At 41.2% G+C, this 19,911-nt stretch overlaps 1 protein-coding gene across 7 annotated transcripts in view; it reads left to right on the top strand.

Moving 5' to 3' along the window:
- nrxn2b (neurexin 2b) overlaps window positions 1-19,911 on the top strand; it is an 802,710-nt gene that overhangs the window by 759,560 nt on the left and 23,239 nt on the right. For 6 of the 7 annotated variants that reach the window (XM_024287560.2, XM_024287558.2, XM_024287556.2 and 3 more), the window contains 2 exons: window positions 2,715-2,804; window positions 16,304-16,626. In XM_024287560.2, coding sequence (XP_024143328.1) covers window positions 2,715-2,804; window positions 16,304-16,626 — 413 coding nt within the window. The remainder of the gene's footprint in view (window positions 1-2,714; window positions 2,805-16,303; window positions 16,627-19,911) is intronic. The other variant, XM_024287559.2, reaches the window with a different exon arrangement.

Genomic DNA, 19,911 nt, shown 5'->3' with positions numbered 1-19,911 from the left:
TCTTTCTATAACTTTCTTCAATCAAGTCTTTCTCAGATAAATATTTTAATTTTGATTATGGCTGTTCGATGTGGAATTTTTTACATTCCATTACATTACAATACATCACGATTTTTTCATATTGGGCGATAACGATATTTATCACGATATAAATTAACTATATTTGTCAAATGTGAACACTCTGTGTTTCATAACAGAATAGGTGTAATCATCGGCAGGCTATTTAGATTTAAATATTTTATTCCCATAAAACTTTAAACACAACAGATCCACTGAAGGAACATAATTCTACAATTCTTTTCCAGAAACGGTAACTGAAAACGAAAGCAAAAGCTTTCAAGTTTCAAAAGAGAACATAAATAAAACAGAAAAAGCATTAATTCTACTAATAAATTCTCATATTTTCACGTTTTACAGAATAAAAATAAAATTGAAACATTTTTGTCAACATCCTGGGAATAAACTATGGGAACTAAAGGCTAATTCTTAGAAGGTGTTGTGCTTTTTTTTTTTTTTTTTTTTTTAACCACAGGTTCATACAGTGGGCAGGACAGAAGAAATTAACTACTTAGATGCAAACATTTACTCACCATGTGGTGACTAACTCTTACTTTTACTCGCCAAAGAGGAGAAAACACCCTTCAAAGTAAAAGTCTTTCTTGATAGACTAATTTCCTATTGAGAAAAAAGTTATATTGCGATAATTATCATTATGGCTTTATTGCCCTAATTATGATAAAGATCGACTCCACTAAAAATTGCGTTTTTGGTGTTTTTAAATGGGGCATACCATGATTTTCATAACCGTTGTGCTATCCTAGGCATGTTTACATTAAAAGTGGCTCCTCCTTTCGCTCCCAGAGGGTGTCGCCCATTTCATGATGTCAACCTAAAGCCGTCCTTTTCAGTGTGTCATCAAAAAAAAATAAATAAAAAAAATCCATTAAAAAATATATATATATGTTTATGCACATACAGCCCAGCTCGGCGTTTGTCCCCAAAATTTGGCGCAGACAGATTGGTGATGGCTAATGGGTCCATTTTGATGGGAAATTTGGTCAAAAAATGCAAAAAACACCATCTGATGAACATTTTAGGATTTATTGAAATGATGACATATAATCTCTGTATCAAAAATATTCTGAGGATCCATTTACCTTCCTGCTGTTGCTCAATAATTCACATTTAAACCAGTTCTCTCAATTCGCTGCTCCCTTTCTCCACCAGGAAATAGTCTGCTCCCTTTTTTCTGCCGTCTTCCTGATATCCCCGTCTGCTTGGGCCATTATCTGATACCTTTAGGATTCATCTCATCTCGTTGCTGTGAACAAGCCTGTGTGAAGCTGGCTGATCGCAGCTAGCTCTAGCCGTGTTTGTGTTAGCATGGGGGCGGAGCAGACTCTCCCTGGAGGGGCGGGTCTCACCTTGTGACATCAGCATGTGAGGTGCTTAGAGCGCAGGTTCTTAGAGGATTACTCAGAAATTGGAGTTCTTTATAGTGATGTATGAACAGTATGATACACTTAAAGCTCAACATACTTCATGGTATGGTCCCTTTAACATGCATTTTTTAAATTAAAATTGTGTTTTTTTTGTTCAAATGATCTGAATCAAGGGCAGATAAAAATGCAGTTTGATAAAGAGCTTATTTGTTACATCCCTTTGGGCAGCAAGGGATGATGGGAAGTGGGGATGGGCTTACTTCATGCACAAAATATGTCATAAAAACATTTTTTTTTAAATTAGGCTAAAAATCCTAATTAAAAGACCACTGGGAATGTTTCGACAGTATATGAACGTCTTTAAGAGTTTGCTCCTCCTCCCTCTGAACCACCTTTGGCTTCTCCAGATACGACCCCGACTCATCAGACGCCAATAAAGCCGCGGCGCGGTCACCGCCGGCGCCTCATCTCTCCTCATTCCAGCTCCATTGACAGTGCTTGTGATTTACGCAGCACGACCCCGGGGTTGATTGAAGTGAAGTGAGGGGATAATATGTTTTCAAAGCAGTGATGAAACTTCTTGCACCGATGATGAAGTGATGTTAATTGCCGAGTGCCACTGAGAAGCGCTCAATTAATGCACAATAAAGAAGAAGAAGAAAAAAATCAGAGAAAACAGGAGGCTGACAGATTTGTTTAATCCGCTCTGCTTCAGGTGAAGAGAAGCAGTCGGGTTCAAAGTGAAGTGATGTTTCAGGGGCTGCTGTCAAATTTAAGAGGTGGCGACTCGCTAATCAGCAACTCTTTGTTTGGAATTGGAACTAAAGGTGTCTTCCTGAAAAACAACCATGAAATGTTCTTTTTCTTGTGTGTGTGTGATTATTTCATCTTTGTGTGAAGCGACAGAGCTGTTTCTATGGAGGGCGGTTACACTTTTTTCTGCTGTATTCTATACCTTGTGTGTGTTTAGCTCACTTCACTACTGTTTTTGCAGAGGACTATCAGAATTTCAACCATTTTAACCGTCTTCTATCTAAATATCTCATAAATCTTTTTAACATTCTACAAGATTAAAACATGTTTAAAGGTCATTTTAATGTTGTTAACCTGCCTAACCATAATAACTAGTCCCAAAACAAGTTCTTCCTGTCCTAACTAAAGCTGATTTAAAGTACATAAACATTTGCTATGTTTCCCTTCTAACCTCTAACCTTTTAACTTCCAGATTTTCTTGTATCCATTCTTAATTTGTCTTCTCCAAATTTCTTAAAGGGAACCCTGATTATGAGCGCCTGGCTATTGCTAGACAAAGAATCCCATACCGACTCGGTCGGGTAGTTGACGAGTGGCTACTCGAAAAAGGTAATAAAATCCCTTTAACTCCACAAATGATCTAACTGCCTAACTTAACCTAACCGCTCTGGATGAGGTGCAGTGCCACGCAGCAGGGGCGTTCAGACCCATCAGGCTCTGGCTTTATGTTGATTGGATGAAACGGCGTCATGTGATTCCCCTCAGTTATAGCTGAGGGCGAAACGGAGCGACGCTGAAAAAACTAAATTATCCAACCAGGAGACTTCAACCGAAGCGCCTTAAACTGGGGCTGCATCTCTTCAGGGTCTTAACCCCCAATAACCAAACATAACTCCTAATAACCAGAGCACATGTAAAACTTCTATCATGTGTCTTTTGTTGGCAGGATGTGAGTGACTTAAAAAAAAAAAAAAACGCCTGAAACTCACTAAAAGTTAAAGGGACTGCTGAAGCTTTTTCCTCTAAATGATCAGCATCTGTGGCAGCATTGGGCCGCCCAGCATTTTTGGTTTGACTCTTTAACCCTTTGAGTGTCGAACGACCCAACGTCTTTGTTTGAGCTGCTGGAGGTGGTTGATTCTTCAAAACAGATAAAAAGAAACATCTGCTCAGAAATTCGCATCCAAAAAAACATTTTACTGTAAAGAACAGTCACAGTTCTGGTGCAGCTTTTTATTTTTTTCAAAAACTTGTTTTTTTGCATTAAAGATGTACAAACACTATCATGAATTATTCATTGCAGGCCAATTAGCTTTAGGGGTTTCTCTGAAATGTGAACGATAGCACTGGCAGAGATGAATTCCGAAAAGAAAATCGGTCTCAGAGAGAAAAATGAAGTATTCATGCGACAGACAAGAGAAATTAAGTGCCTGCATATTTATTTCATGGAAACAAAACAATCCTTGCATTCATATCCGGCTCTCTCAAACCGACTTGCGCGCTCTCCAGCAGCGCGCACGGCTGAGGGTAGTTAGGACCCAAATTAGAATTTAAAAAAATGAAAAAGAAGTGGAGCTACTGAAATGATTTGTGCATACTATGGAACTCTAAACAGTTTGAAAGTTCATCTACTATTCTCTTTCTTCTATAGTTTGAAACGAGCCGGCATGCAATCATTTCAATGAGAACATTGGGAAGAATTGAGGGGAAATAAACAAATAACCCCCAAAAAATCTCAAAATGAAGGCTTTGATCAGGAAAAGTGTTCCATTAGGAGGCGGCTTCTTTGTCGAGATGACTGGATTTGTTCAAAACATGTCATCTGATTGTAGGGCTGCCTCAAACGATTATTTTAATAGTTGACTTATCACAGATTATTTTTACCGATTTGTCGACTAATCAGGTGGATGTAAAGCACACATCTTAACCATCATTAGCTTTAAACTAACTAAAAATAAAGACAATAAAGATGATAGTTTATTAAACTTTGATGAATTATGCCGCCTCTGTCCTTCATTAGTTTCTGGGATTAAAACAAGATTAAATCAATTGAGAGAGAGATGAGGAATATACTTCCCATCAAACTCGTTTTGACAGATGCCCCGCCCCTCAAGATGATGGAACAATTTAATATCAGTTTTATATATGAAGGGTATATAGGGTCAAAGGTCACCTATCAAAATGAGTTTGAGTGAAAGTATATTCCTGATCTCTCTAATGAGGTCGGCACCTGAAACAAGGAACTATTTTTCACTAAAGATAAAGTTTTGGTCTCACTGACTCAAATAATGAAAAAAGTTGCATTTGTTGATGCTTAACGCTCTCAACTTTGTTCAACTTTACTACACTCTGACTCCATATAATATAAAGTAACAACTAATCGACTATTAAATTAGTCGTCGACTATTTTAATAGTCGATTAGTCGTTGATTATTCGACTAATTGTGGCGGCCCTATCTGAATGTCACCAGAGGTCAAATGTGGATTAGTGGGGAATTTCGAGCTCAAAGGGTTAAAGTTGTTTCCTGCTTCAGTTTTCAGAATCTAACCACCTAACAGCAAATCAAACTCCGCCCACACTAACCACTGAGGGCTCCGTTGGCCGCCAGCGCCGCCCTGCTGGCTGCACACATGGAGAGCCCTCAGTTATAACCTTGTTATAAACTCCATCGACGGCAACATTTGGAAGAACTTGGACAGGTTGTGGCAACCAACAAAAACTCTAAAACGAATTTCTAACCGTATTCTAACCCATGCTAAACAATCACGTTGTGGAAACATCCAACTGGAAAACTCAGAGGGTTAAAATGAGGAACCCCAAATTGTGCTCTGGAACGCTTTAACCTGAAGGTCCCTTTAACGTTTAATGTTTTCACCACTGCAGACTTGGATGTGTTATTTGTTGTTGTGTGTTATTTGTTAATTGTTGAGTGTGTGGTCGTGCTGTTGAGGTCGTCCAAAGCAGACTCAGCCCTGTGGGTTTCCTCCACCAGTTATTCAAAGTTCAGCACATCATCAGTCAGATCTCACAGAGAGTGGAGTGTGGACAGAAGAAATGCTCCCGTGCTCTCCCAGGTCGGTATGTTGGTCACACCCGGCCTTAATGGAAGTTGTTGGAGCCAGCAGAGTCCTGGAGGAGAGCCGTGCTGTGGTGTGGCGCTGTCTCCCCGGATCTCATTCCAAAGCCTTTATCCAATCTCCCATACTGTGTGTGAGGCAGATCAGAGTGAGCATCTCCAGCCCACTCTGTGCCTGCTGACTAAATTCAAAACGGCAGCAATTACAGAGACCCAATGGAGGGGAAAAATTCCAAGTGCCAAAAGTTTTCTACAGCTCTATGTCAAACCAAACTTACTCAGACGTGTTCCCTTTTTGCTCGTGATGGATCTGTCACACCCAGGTTTTTTTATATATTTTTTTTTCCTTGTCCATTCTGTAAACCCCACCAAACTCCTGAGACTATAAGTGGGAGAAATTAGAACAAATATCTCCACAAGTGCATCCAGTATTGATGTGTCCTAGCTCTCCCAGAAACAAGCTCATTCTGACAGCCTCTTCTCAGGAGGTGTCTTTCTGACTCACATGACTCACCACACGTCTCCATACATGATACATGATTATGAAAATTCTCTTATATCACAGAATCTCTTCTTTCTTCCTTTTTTATTTTTAGCAACAAAAATTAAATATATATTTGACACAACAGATTTAAACATGACAACGTAGATTTTTGATCTCTCAAGCTGTGTTCAGACCAAATGAAATAAGTGCGTCTGGGGCGTCCAGTTTTAATGTTAAATCAGTTGATAACGCAACCATCGGGAGCAGGACAATGGTCCAGCAGCAGGATTGGAGTGTCCAATTAGAGCTTCGTAATTTGAGCGTCCACTTAAAGCTAGACAGTTTTCCGATTTGGGCGTATCCACGTCTTCCATTCCAATGAGACATATACAGACACCACTCCATGTAGCGATCAGGCTAAAATCAGTTAGCGGTAGCTCCTCCCAAATGTGTCTGGAGCGTCAAGTTTATGAACACGTTTTTGGACAAGTGTCCAGCTCTGAATTTGATCTGTCCAAATAGAGGCATCCTGTTTGAATTTGATGCACAAATCATGTTCGGTGTGAACGCAGCATTAGACTATTTTGTTTTATATGATTTTAAAAAAATTTGTCATATTATTTGAAGTGCTGTAAAAAAATTGCCAAATTTTTATTGAACACAATACACTGTGGTTAACCTTCAACCAATTGGAAGTAACCCAGCTTGCTAAAAGCTTGTAATTGGACGTCTTTTTGTTTGCATAAATAGGCAAAGTTAGTTGAGAAACAACAGGAAGAGAAACTGACAGTTTTACAGAAAGTAATTATTTACTTCCTGATTAAATTCATATAAGTTTTACAACATAATCTTGTTCATACAGTATATGTGGTTTTCAATCATTACTGTTTTTACTTGGAGTGTTCAATAAATGTTAACCTGAGGTGTGTTTTGGATTTTTGCCCCTTGTGGGATTGAGTTTGACACGTCTGATTTATGGGAACAAAGACCAAAACATCACATTTTGGTGCCTAAAAAGCAAACTGGAGAAGCAGGTCTAATGTTCGGTCTTGTTCCCTCAGACCCTAATCGAAAGCAATCAAGTCATCCCACTTGGTGTGCGGCCAGAGCTCAAATCAAATCTCCGGACCAGGCATCGGTCCATATCTGCAATTCCTGAACACCCCCCTTTAGATCAGAGACTTTCCCACATCTGGCTACAGTCTGGACTACAGAGAGAGCAGATCCCTCAGAGGCCTTGTTCCTGCAACGCTGTGATGAGCCTGGCCTCCTGCAGAGTCATTATCGTCTTTCCTCATTTGATCTGACTGCGCTGTTATGGCTACGTTTGAGGGAAGAAAGTGAAAACTGAATGAAATGGAACGTGTTTGCTGACGAGCGAAGAGGCGACAAGAGAGCGCCTGTCGCTGGAAATGAAAAGGAACGCGTCCACTATTTCATGGTCTCCTATCAAAAAAAAAAACATCAAAGGGATGGGAAGAAATAGAAAAAAGAGCTAACCGCCCTGTTGAAAGACCTGCATACAGATCTGAGATCAGCCGTGAAGCAGCATTTGAATAAATCCTATTTATTCTCTCTAGAGATCTGCAGATCGAACTCCAGTCTTTCAGCGCAGTGTCTTCATGCCACATTTGGCCGCTCATCTCAGTTGTCAAACACAATTAATTCTTAGTATTCTACCAACCCAGCTTCTGATGCGTAAAAGAGAAAAACTCTCTTAATTACCAAAGAGAGCCTTGTGCCGCAGAGATAACTTGAGAACACTCCATAATCGACTTTTCCAGCAGCCTAGCCCACCCCTTTGTGTCGGGCTCCTCTTTGACTCGCTGCTTATTCTCCTTTTTTTATCTTTAAAGGAGAAAATGGAAATGGGGGAGTTTTTGTTTGTTGATTCTAGCATGAGAAATTCTGCAGCTAGGATTTGTGAACACAGACTCGCCTTCAAACGGCCCAAACTTTCCATTCCACACATCACAAAGCAGCATGTCGACAGAGGTGAAGTCTGGGCCATCCTCCCAACCCTGTAACTCAGCAAAGAGGAAACATTTCAGGCACAAGCGCCATGCAACCATAAGGCAGCCCTCCTCTCTGAGAGATAACAGGAGTGGAGGGAAGATGAGAGAGGCGTAATGATGACAGCGGTGGGTGACAGATAGCGCTCTCTGCTCTCTCAGCTGCAGCCTTTTTCAACCCCCCCATAGACACTTAGTCTGCCAGCCTAACCCCCACATCCCTTCTCTCTAGCAATCCCCTCCTCCAGGTTAGTGTCACCACACTCTCCCCTCCTTCTGCACCTTCACTGCTTTCCAGCTGCAGCGCCAAACATGCTGTTATTATTTCACAGCCTGTGACAAGCAATCTGTGCATTAGCCGGCGAAGCGTGGCCCGAACCCAGCCCACTACCGGGTTTAGCTCCGCTCAGATGGTAATTACCAAACGCGGCTTAGAGGTGACGAGCCATTTCTCTCTGAAAGTTTGAGGGGGGAGAAAAAAGGTCGTCTCAGTGGAGGAATCCTGGAGGACTGCTGTCACTTCAGGAGCTCTTCACTTCTGGTCAACAGTGTTACTGAGAAGCAGCTCAACATTCCTGACAGACACAGGAAGTTAATACAGTACATAGCTTTATGGTTTAGAAGACACATTTTTCAATTTGAATTTGATGCTATATATGTGCTAACAACTATTTTTAAAAAGCATAAAATAACATTATCATTTTAGTTAGAAGCTTGTTTGTTTACCTATTAAAATTAAAGTGGCCACTGATGTTAATCCATGGTACTGGCGCGGTCTGAGGCGAATTGAAGTCACGCAGTGCAATTTGAGCGACGGGCGCGAAAGTCTGGCAGCAGCTTGATTTGAGCGGTGAGGCGCGAATCGCAGCCAAAATGTAAATACCTGAACTTTGACAGCTCACTGCGTCGCATCTGCTAATCAGGAACTCAGCTTTGGGCACGTGACGTTTTCAGTGACCCGATCAGCAGGACTAATCTAATACGAGCATTAGGTCCTGTCGCACCGCGGCGGTTCTCCGGCTGCAGCCAGCCTCCCGGACTTCAGTGGAGCTCACTCAAGACAGACAGCCTGCTCGGGTCTCCTGAACTCTGATATTTTACTTATTTTCCTCGAGACATTAATAAAATAGATACTCTATTTCCTCCCTCTCAGGTTAATGTGGAACAGCTTTCAAACTCAGACACAGAGACCGCGGAAGTGGTTGTCATCCAGACACACCCCCAGAGCGAGATAAAAGCTCTGGTAATGAGAAAATCTTTGAAGGATTTCCTTTTTTGTAGATTTTTGTAGAACTCCTCACAATAAATAAATCTGATTTATGTGTCTTCCATTCATTGGAAGTGTGGGGGTGTTTTCGTGCTGGCTGCGTCGGTGTGCCGCTTTCTGTGGGGTCAAGCGCGCGTAAAGCAGAACTTCGGCCTTCTTTACAGGTGACCGCTGGAATGCACGCTGACGTGGCCGAACGTGAGCACCTTCAGATTCACAGACACCTACACACGGTGTCTAGCTCAGGATCACATGTTTGACAGGCGGTGAGCAGCGGATTTGCTCCGCGCTGAAAGAGGGGCGGGCCACCGGTTTGCGACTCAGAGATTGGGGAGCTCTGATTTAATGGGAACAGCCACGTCAAAAAACTACGTCAACATGGAGGTCTTAACTATGGGTCAATATGTGATGACTTGGGATGTGATGAAAATCTTTTGATTTGGGAAGGTGTAGGCATTATTTTTTGTTACTGAAGTACTGAAATTGGCACTGATAAGGAAACGAAACTGTAACCAAAGAACTGCTTTGGCACCGGAACCAGATAAAACCCAATTAGTGCCAAACTCTGGCCTCATCAAGACATTAAAAAAGGAAAAAATCTTCTAATATTATTGTTCCCCCTCGTATTAATAGAAAACAGTCAGCCTTCAAGCTCAGCCACAGAGACACAGAAACACAGCTGAAGCGGCTGTCATACAGACACAGCCCCTGTACCAGGAAAATCTTTTAATAATTGTTAATAATATTTCTTTAAATAATAAGCCTAAACCCAAACTTGGAGACATGATAACTGATGTTCTGTTCACAATAAATAAACTTTATTCCTCAACATCATAAGTGTCCATTCATTCTAAGTGAGACATCCACAGATGGAGCTGGTAGCTCCTCCCAAATGCGGCCGCGGCGTCAGAAACACATTTTTTTGACAGGCGGGGAGCAGCGAATTTGCCACGCGTCGAAAGAGGGGCCGGGCACGCGAATTTGACGCGCAAATTGCATTTGGTGTGAATGCACCTTTAGAATGAAATTAAACAGAGATTTTCATCCAAAATGGCTGTTAACCAGAGCTGGGTATACTATCCAAACATGGTTTTCAAGTGAAAGTACAATAACTGCAAAAAAAAAAAAAAAAAGAAAAGTTTCATTATCTGCAATAATGCTAGTGTGAATGCTTTTTGCTGAATGTCGCTGTTGAAAAACTTTATTTGCTGAAGGGATTTGCTGAAATTCTAAACTATAGAGCTAAAGTTTTGTCAGAATGCTAGTTGCTAAAGGGCTTTCATTTGCAGAAAGTGCACATAGAATTTGAAAAATGTCTTGTAAAGTTGCATTATTGCATAACATTTCTAAAACACGTAAAAGGTATGAATACCAAAAGTACAAGCAGGAATGTCCTGAACTTGATGAATGTTTTGATAACATGATTGGTTAAGTTTCAAAAGTACACAAAGTTTTTGAAGGATTTGAAGAATTTCCTATTCTTATCAATAGGGCTGAAAAATCACATGAATTGCGTAAAATCTTAAAAGCCGTAAAATATATCATTATCAAAAGTACAAGCAGCCTGGAACAAGCTGAACATTTTGAAGTGTGACTGAGTTTTTATGTGTTGAAAAAAGTATGTAACTGCAAACGTTAACATCCAAATTTTTACTTTATTAAAAGTTAAAAAGTAACAGGTAACAAAAGTACTGCCTAAGTTTGAATAAGAGCTTATTTGTGATGTAAACTGTAAAAAGTGAAAAGCTGGATCAATTAACAGAAGTTCTGTCATGTTTTTACATTTGAAAATATTTGTTTTTAGCAAATTAAAAAACTGAGTTGAGTAATCCATCAACTTAAAATGTTGATTTATTAAAAAAAATAATAATTATAAATGTAGCAAATTACAAAACTTTTGTTATTTCATTTTATTACATTTCACTTTTTCAGTGTATGAAATACACTGAGCGAGCCACAAGCTTTCTGCTCATGGCTCTCACCAACGGGGAAGGGAAGGGGGGTGGGGATTAATGGTCCCACTCACAACTCAGAGGTGAATTTCTGATAAACTTCCTGCCGCTCTGCAGAGACTATGATTTTTAAATTTTGGCTAAAAACAGCAAAATCATAATTAAAAGAGCACTGGGAATACTTTGAAAAAATAGATTTATCAGAGCGCAACTTTAATGTATTGATTTACTACAACAAAAGTGAGTACATTTGGAAAACAATGGTCAAGGAAAATGGAGTACTATTTTTTTACAGGAATTACTCAAGTAAATGTAACTAAGTACCTGTAACTTGCTACTATCTACTTCTGCAGTTAACAGATTATTTATTAAATAAACCAAGAAAATCAACAGTATAGCGTCTATCTTAGTAAACATTAAATAGAAAAAAGAATGATTTATTTCTAAATGTAATACAAGGAAATACAAATCACTGTTTTCATCTGCTGGATTCACAATGCGAGATGTTTCAAAATTGTGACATTTTCCTCCCTATATGAGCGCCTCCTCCAGTCAAACACTCTCATCTAAAACTAGACAAAAACCAAGATTGAAACGTGTTAGAAGACCTCACACCGAGTTAACCACATGATTAGTTAGCGACTTCAAAAGTCTTTTAAAACGAGGATCACACTTCACAAAATGTTTTTGTCGTTCTGTGTGAAAACTTCACAAACGACATTTTTATGACAGTTAGGTGAGCGGAGAAGATTTTCCTCCCCACACGCCGTCTTTGAAACAGAGCCATTTCTCTTGTTGATGTTTATGTATATGGCTCTATAATCACAGGCGAGGTGTTTGACTGCTCACTCAGCTCCAGGCGGCTTTTTATGTTACCTGTTTATACGCAGATTCCTTTTTTCTCTCTTCCACACAGAACACGTTTACTTCCGTTTATGATTGACACCTTTTTAGAGCCCATGCTGCAATTGGGATGTATATTTAAGAGGAGACACTTGTATTTTTTAATGTTAGACACTCTAAGTGAAGATCTATCATCATAATAGACACTAAAGCTGGTTAAGGTGTCACAATTAGGGCCGAGAATTGATTTAAAACAATTAACTAATTAATCGCAAATCTGGAAAAAATTAATCGCGGGTCTAAAACTCAGCTTTTGTTTACTTTTAAATTTACCTTTGTAATTTCAATTCGAAAGACTACCTGCTTGTTTATTTAGTAACATTTTAATCAAAACCACCTATCCTATGTGATACTACCTTTATTTTTGGGTCATTTTTACATGTTATATTCACACACTAGACGTAAAATCATGCAAAAACAGAAAATTCCATCTGGAAAAATTTGATTCATTTTGCTGTGGAAACCCCAAAAATATTAAACTGTTTTTAGAACATAGAAAGAAAGTTTTAGTTGTAATCCTATAAAAACAACAATATAAAATTTGTCAACAAACTAATCAACATGTTTCTTAATGAAAATACAAAAAATCCAGGTTAAGTCACACCAGGCAGCCCAAAAAATAAGAATTTCTATGTCCTCTGTCTATTTTACATTTTTCCTGGAATTCCGTTTTTTTTCTTTTTTCTCATATATTTTTTTACTGGTTTATGAAAAATAATTTAAAAATGTAGGGGGGAGAAGTTTGATCCAGCTGTATTTCAGGTTGACTCAGCTGGAATCTAAACAGGTGGGGGCGTGTCTGTCCATTCTGAACTGCTTGCCTTTCAGGACTTTCAGTGAGAACCACGATGTTTCCGCAGTTTTTTAGACAACGCCGTGGCTTGTTATTGTTGTCAATTCATGTATCCCAAAATAAAATAATAATTAGTTTCCTCATTGTTGGATTTCTAACAGCAGACAGCTCTGTTTGGCTCCGCCCATTAGCAGGTTCTCTGCTGCTGGCAGTATTACAGATTTACGTTAATTCTCCACCTTATTTATTAAAATTAAAAATCGCTTTTGTCCAAAAACTGCAACTAAATGCCATATTATCTTTTTAATTTAATAAAATCTCAATCAAAGAATGTAAAAAAAAGATTAAAGTTATTATAGACATAGTTTTATTACGCTGATCTCACAGGTGCACTACAGGACACCTGAGGACGTTAATAAATATTAAAAATCTTTTAATCGCGTGCGTTAATGCGTCAACTTTCACAGCCCTTATCGTTATATAAGACTGATGCCTTTTTAGTCTTTAATAATCTATTATTAAAATAATAAATGTTCTATTTTCTGCATTGATATTTAAAAACTAAATAAATTGTTGGTGAAACTATATCAACGACGTTACCCTAACAACTACACGCCATTTTCTTTGTGATAAGCTAAATGTTCTCCTGTGGAAAAAGCGGCGTGATTGTTCAGTCATTAGAACGGCGCCGTACAGCAGGAAGGATGCTGAGCTCAGTGTTGCAGAGGTCTGACCATCCCAGTCTCTGCACTGCAGTCAATTAGAGCATTGTATGGCTCCAAATGGCCGTCCTAATAAGAGGCTGTTTGTCATGCAGCCCAGGCGCCCTCCCCCCACCCCACCCCTGCCCCGCATACAAGGTCCCCCACACAAAAGCCCATTAAATGTCTATCACCTTAAAAGCCCCGGGGAGAAAACCTGCAGCCACAAATCCAAATGAATTAGACCAACAAGCCGTCAGCCCCGATGCACCGCCAGCCTCCTCACTCATATGTAGGCACGACGAAGAGTCATATGTAAATAAATGGAGCTGGAAAAGGCCAGGCATCGCTGACAGACTTCCTGAGTGTTTATGAACACGTCCTCGTCTCTGCAGCTGTGTCACATCCCGCTCTGTCGCAGTGGGAGCTGCTTGTCATGCAGAGGTTTTCTCGTTTTTTTTCTCCACACCCCTGCCCGCCACAAAAATTGGCTCTAAACCCACATGTCACTTTTGATTTGACCTGGCAGACCCTGAAACAATAACTTCATCAGGCTTTGTTAGAGCCTCATCCTGATGAGACGGACACGAAAGCGACACTGATTTATCTCGTCTAGAGGGCACCTTTCTTTGGTTTCTTTGTTTGTTTGTTTGTTCCATCCTTGCCGGTCAGACGGGATGAAAATGCAAATGGGCCACCCAAGTGCTCTCCTGCATGCCAAGCTGCGTTTAGACCAGGGGTGTGAAAGTCAGGCCTCGAGGGCCGGCCTCCTGCTGGTTTTCCAGAAATCCTGCTTTTTCTGCTACTGATTACCTGGATCAGGTATGTTTAGTCAATAAAGAACTTCAATGGTAGGTTGGTTGGAAAACATGTAGGACACCGGACCTCAAGGACTGACTTTGGACACCCCTGTTTTAGACCATTGATTTCATAGAGCAGGATGTCAAACTCAATCACACAGGGGCCAAAATCCAAAACACAACTTAGGTCGCGGGCCGAACTGGATAAACATTTATTGAACACTCTAAGCTAAACTCTAACTAAATTTTTTAAAATCTTTAAAACCATAACTTTTTAGCATAATTATATACTAGATATATAGCATTACCTGCAATAAAGCTAATGTGAATGTTGTAAACTGAATATGACCACTGAAGAGGCTGAAATTGATAGCTGAAATCACTGAAGCTGATTGCCAGGTAAAATATTAGCTAAATGCCAAATTAAAACAACTAAAAAAAAACAAACAAAGATTTTCAATATAATCATGAATAATAAACAGGCAGGAATATTATTCCAGAGTAAATCAACTTGAACCTCAAATAACTTTCAACATTTTACTCTCCATAAAAAAATATTTTGTCAAAATTATACAAGTTAGAAATGAGCACAAGATAAAACAATAAAATAAAATGATCTGGAGGGCTGGATATAACTCTATACGTATACTATACATATACTAACATAAATAACCTATTTGTTTAGTTATCTGTAACTATATATAACTTTGACATATACATAAATGGACATCTTGTATGAAAATCCCAAAGAACAACCTCATCATTTTTATACAAATTTTCTCAACTTTGATCCGATCAAGAACATCTTCAAGCTGAACTGAGTGGAAACGGAAACCCTCTGGGCTGATGTGTGGGAAGAGTGATTGGTGTTTGTGTGTTTACTGTGTTTTACAAAGTATCAAAAGTATTCTCCTGCATTCTTTGTAGTTTGGCTGAAGTTGACAGTTTGACATCCCCCAAATATGTAAAATGAGGAGACGATTGTAAGACGATCATCATGTGAACACTTCACATCCCTGACATTAAGTCTGATCATTAAGGAGTTAAGGGAAGTAAACCCAGAACCCCGTGGGTCTCCAGCAGACATAATGAGGAGTTAATGGGAGTGTGGAATGGCCAATCTCTGCAGAGTTTTCCAGAACCTCTGCAGAAAGCGCATTCAGATCAACCCACTGTCTTCAGGCAGCGGTTGAAGACTCCAGCCCACATTAATGGTGTGTTCTTCTAACAAGCACATCTCCTCTTTCGTTTGAGGGAGGATTAATCCATGACAAAAGGCCCAATTTTTCTCTTCCGGAGAGTCCTTCCTACCCCAATACCTGCTGGTACCCACATGACTCCTGATTGGGGTGAAAGTTTCCAACAGTCCACGATGCAAATTCAAAAGAGATGGGGATGCAAACATGAAAAAGAAAGGCTGAAAATTAATCTGACATCAGCGGAAAGAAAAACGCGGGAGGAGAAACCCCACCTGTCAGAATCCCCAGCCTCCTCCCTCCTCACCACACGCTCTGGTAACACATTAGTATTGGGCCCTGGTTTAATGGTTGACCCCATCCTCCCTTCATCCATCTATCCATCCAGATGAATAGTAATGACCGCGGAGAAGAGCCGCTGATGAATTAAACATTGGATCTCATTTTCGCTCCTTAGGATGGCAGTGGGGTGACATTTTTCTGCTGGCAGAGGTACTTTATCATTGTGCAGCTCAGGTGCATTGAAGGTCAATGACACAGACACAGCACTGTTCTAATATATTCAATTTCAGGGCAAATCAAATGCATTTTGCTGTGAACTATCAGTCTCAGGGTCAATCCGCAGCCGCCCCTGCAATCTATTTGACTGCCACATTCTCGCTGCCTTCCTGAAAATGTGCACAGATCCATGACGGCAAAAACTGCGGCTCTCCAGGGTCTAATATTCCTAAAGTGTTACCAAGAAAAGCCCCATTGTTGAGGACACCCCCTTAAATGTCTGTGCTTAAAGAGTGATTTATTTAGTGTTAAAACTTGGACAGAGACGATGAGCTCATTTGCATTCTTTGCCGTCTTTTTCTCTTTCCTCCTGCCTTATCTCCACTTCCCATCTCCTTCATCACATTGACTCTAATCCCAACCAGGTCGCCAGCTGACCATCTTCAACAGCCAGGCTTTCATTAAAGTCGGTGGTGGAGACAAGGGGCGCCACTTCCAGGGCCAGGTCTCGGGTCTGTACTACAACGGGCTGCAGGTGCTCAAGCTGGCAGCTGAGGGCGACCCCAACATCCAGACACAGGGCAACCTGCGGCTGGTGGGCGACGTGCCCTCGGTGCTCACCACCGACACCACCTCCACCACCCCGCTGGCTGACATGTCCACCACGATCATGGAGACAACCACCACAATGGCCACAACCACCACTCGCAAACAACGCTCGCCCACCATGAGGGACAGTGTGACACAGGTGAGCCATGCCGAGCACGCACAAATGAGTCATGCTAAGAACAAACACTGGGTTCAATAAGACACGCCTGGGGGGTTTAAAGGTGCTGAAAATACACTACTCACAATAAGTTACGGATATTTTCATGAGTGGTTTTCCTATTTGGTCTGAAACTTAATGTAAATTATTCTCTTTGATATTACTAACAATGAATGAGAAGAAATACTATTTTCATTAGTTTGATATAAATTAAGACAATGATAAAGATAACCTCAAATAACAAACAATGACCATATCAATAAACAGGTATTTCCACCATTTGCTGCAATGACAGCTTTACAGTGACGACTCATTCTCCTCACTAGACTCATGATGTTGTTCTGAGGTGTTCCACTCTTCCACTAGTGATACATGCAGTTCTGCTGGTCACTATGGGTCCCAAATCACCCAGTCTCTGCTTCAACTCGTCCCAGACTATGGGGCTCAGGTCAGAGGCCATTTCAAGTCATACTGTATGATACAATCCCACTTCCTGAAGTCTATCTCTGACAATTCTGGCTCCATGTGGTGGGGCGTTATCATCCATGAACAGAAAGTTGGGGGTGTTCTGGTGAAATTGGAGGATGATGATGGTTCTGTGATGCATCTGAGGTCAGAACCTGCAGTGATTGGACTATCTACTAGAACCAAATCAGTTTAGCTCTGAATAGTGATGTCTGTCCAGATCAGGGATAGGCTGCTCCAGGCCTCGAGGGCCGCAATCCTGCATGTTGTCCAATATACCCTGCTCTGGCACACCTAAACCGTGTAATCAGTCATGACTAAAGCTAGAATATGTGGAAATTATGCTGTGGCCCTCGAAGCCTGGAGTTGCTTATCCCTGGTCCAGATTGTTTCTCCTGCTCCACCAAAACCAACCCTGATGACCATGTTGAACTCAGTGTATCACTCACCTCTCCTTCTCCAACAACGCTGACAATCATAATTTCTGTGACCCAATACTCATCAGTGAACAGGATGGTAGACCATTGCTGCACTGTCCAGGTCACATGGTCTTGTAGTGCAAACATTCACGGTGGTGTCTTGGTATCAGTGGAATCACCTTTAACAGTCGTCTGTCATTCCAGTCAAAGCAGTGGAGTCGGTTGTGAATGGTTTGTCTGTAAACCCTAGTACCCTCACTTCTGGTAAACGGCCTGCAGCTGTGTGATGTTTGCTAAACCATGTCTGAGGTCCTTAAATTCTTGTCTGGAGGAGGACCCAAAATGCAGACCAGCCTTAGTAGCAGAAACTTAAAGTACATCATTAGCTGAAACGTGACAAAACCAAAGCATAGATTCCTCAAAGTACCCCTTCCCAAAAGGGCAGATCCCAGATGCCCAAAGCACCCAAGAGGAGGGGACCCTTACTAGCAAAACAAAAGTCGAGAAAACAACGCTCCTGCAACCAGACGGATGTGAGGGATATCAGAACTCCTCCTCAGGAACAGGCAAAAAGACTGGCAGTCCCTGCGACTCTCCCCAGGAACGAGAAACACGAAGGGGAGCAGTCCCGGTGACCCTTGTTAGGAACAGGCACATGAAGAGGAGCGGCCCCGGTGACCCTCCACAGGAACAGGAAGGATGGCACGAGACAATCTCTCTCAGGAACAGATTAGCTGGACGTGGCTTGACATGACTTGACATAGCTCCAGGACAACCCATCTGGTGTGGAAGGACTTGGCAGTGGCAGCGTTTTTTGCCACTGCAGCAAAAATTCCCCTGTCGTGTCCAAGGTGGTCAGGTCATTCTGTCAAGAAGTGCTGGAAGAGGATGCAAAATGCAGGGGACTGGGGTTAGTGGCAGAAACTTAGAACGTTTAATTAACTGAAACGCGACAAAACCTAAGCATGGATTCCTCAAAGTACCCCTTCCCAGAAGGGCAGAGTTCCTGCAACCAGATGGATGTGACGGGTATAAGATCCCCTCCTCTGGAATAGGCATGAAGAGAAGTAATCCCAGCGAATCTCCCCAGGGACACGAAACATGAAGGGGAGCAGCCCCGGTAATCCTACGCCAAAACAGGAAAAACGGCCACGGGGGATGAGCGACAACCAACCTAATGGACAGGGAACATGAAGGAGCGGTCCTGGTGACCCCCTTCAGGAACAGGAGCAATGGCCTTGATGATCCCTCTCAGGAACAGATTAGGTGGACGTGGCTTGATATGACTCGATATAGCTGCAGGACAACCCATCTGGCGTGACTTGTCAGGTGTGATCCCAAAGGTGAATTCCATGAACTGATTGTCTTCATGATGCTTTTAAAGCCACAAACAGTCCAATCGGATTTCCTCCAAAAAGATGAGGCACACCAGGAAGCTGCGAGAAACAGCACAACCCGAGCAAATCAAAGACCAGAGGGGGGTCCAGAGCAGGAAATTCTCCCTCACAAAGAGCTGCAAACAAGGGTGCAATAAATGTCTATTTATGAGTCTGCTGCACATGCCTGTAGGAGGTCCTGATTTTATGGTGATCCTCACGTACTGGAGTTACAATCATGGTAAGTGAGAACTGCAGGGGGGGGCTGCGCCCACATGAATGATGATGGAACGGGCCGGCGATTTCAGGCGGCCCACCCCCCAATTATAACATAATAACAGGATCCATTTATTCTGTTGGGAAATGTGCTCTACTTCACATTAAGTCCAGTTTTTTTAAAACTAGATCTAAAGTTAGAGTATAATGTTTATAGCAATATATCCTGACATTATTCACTCCTCCTGCTTTGAAACACTCCCTTCTTTCCTCTTCTTTTCCTGTCAGAAACACGATGAGTCACAGGCGTCCCTCACCTTATTCATGACATTCATGTTCTTTCACAAACAGAGGCTTCTGTGAAAACGTAAACATCCTCGTACCCAGAACATTAGCTCAACCAGGAGCCCTGTACTTTACCTGCTCACGACCTGCAGAGCAGCCACCGCTCAGCCTCACACGGAAACCTATCAAACGTGTTATATTACATGCTAGCAGATCAGACGGAAAGACTCCTCACATCTTTACCACTCCAAATCTGTTAAATCACACCAATAAAAGCTTGACATTAAAGGCACTTTTTGCTTTCTGATATACGGTAGCCCTAAAGTGCAAATCACATAAAAAATCACAAAAACAATTAAAAGGCAAAACAATTAATATTAGTAAAGACAAAAAAAAAATACATTTCAGAAACCCAAACGTAAAAAAAGCATTTTTTTTCTAGAAATCCAAATGAAATGTTAAATAATAAAACAAAATAGGACAGTGGAAAAATGTGTGTGTTGGTG

Source organism: Oryzias melastigma, linkage group LG18 (assembly GCF_002922805.2).
Source record: "Oryzias melastigma strain HK-1 linkage group LG18, ASM292280v2, whole genome shotgun sequence".
NCBI classification, from domain to species: domain Eukaryota; kingdom Metazoa; phylum Chordata; class Actinopteri; order Beloniformes; family Adrianichthyidae; genus Oryzias; species Oryzias melastigma.
The sequence above is the reverse complement of the archived record's forward strand: the minus strand, read 5'-3'. Positions and strand labels throughout refer to the sequence as shown.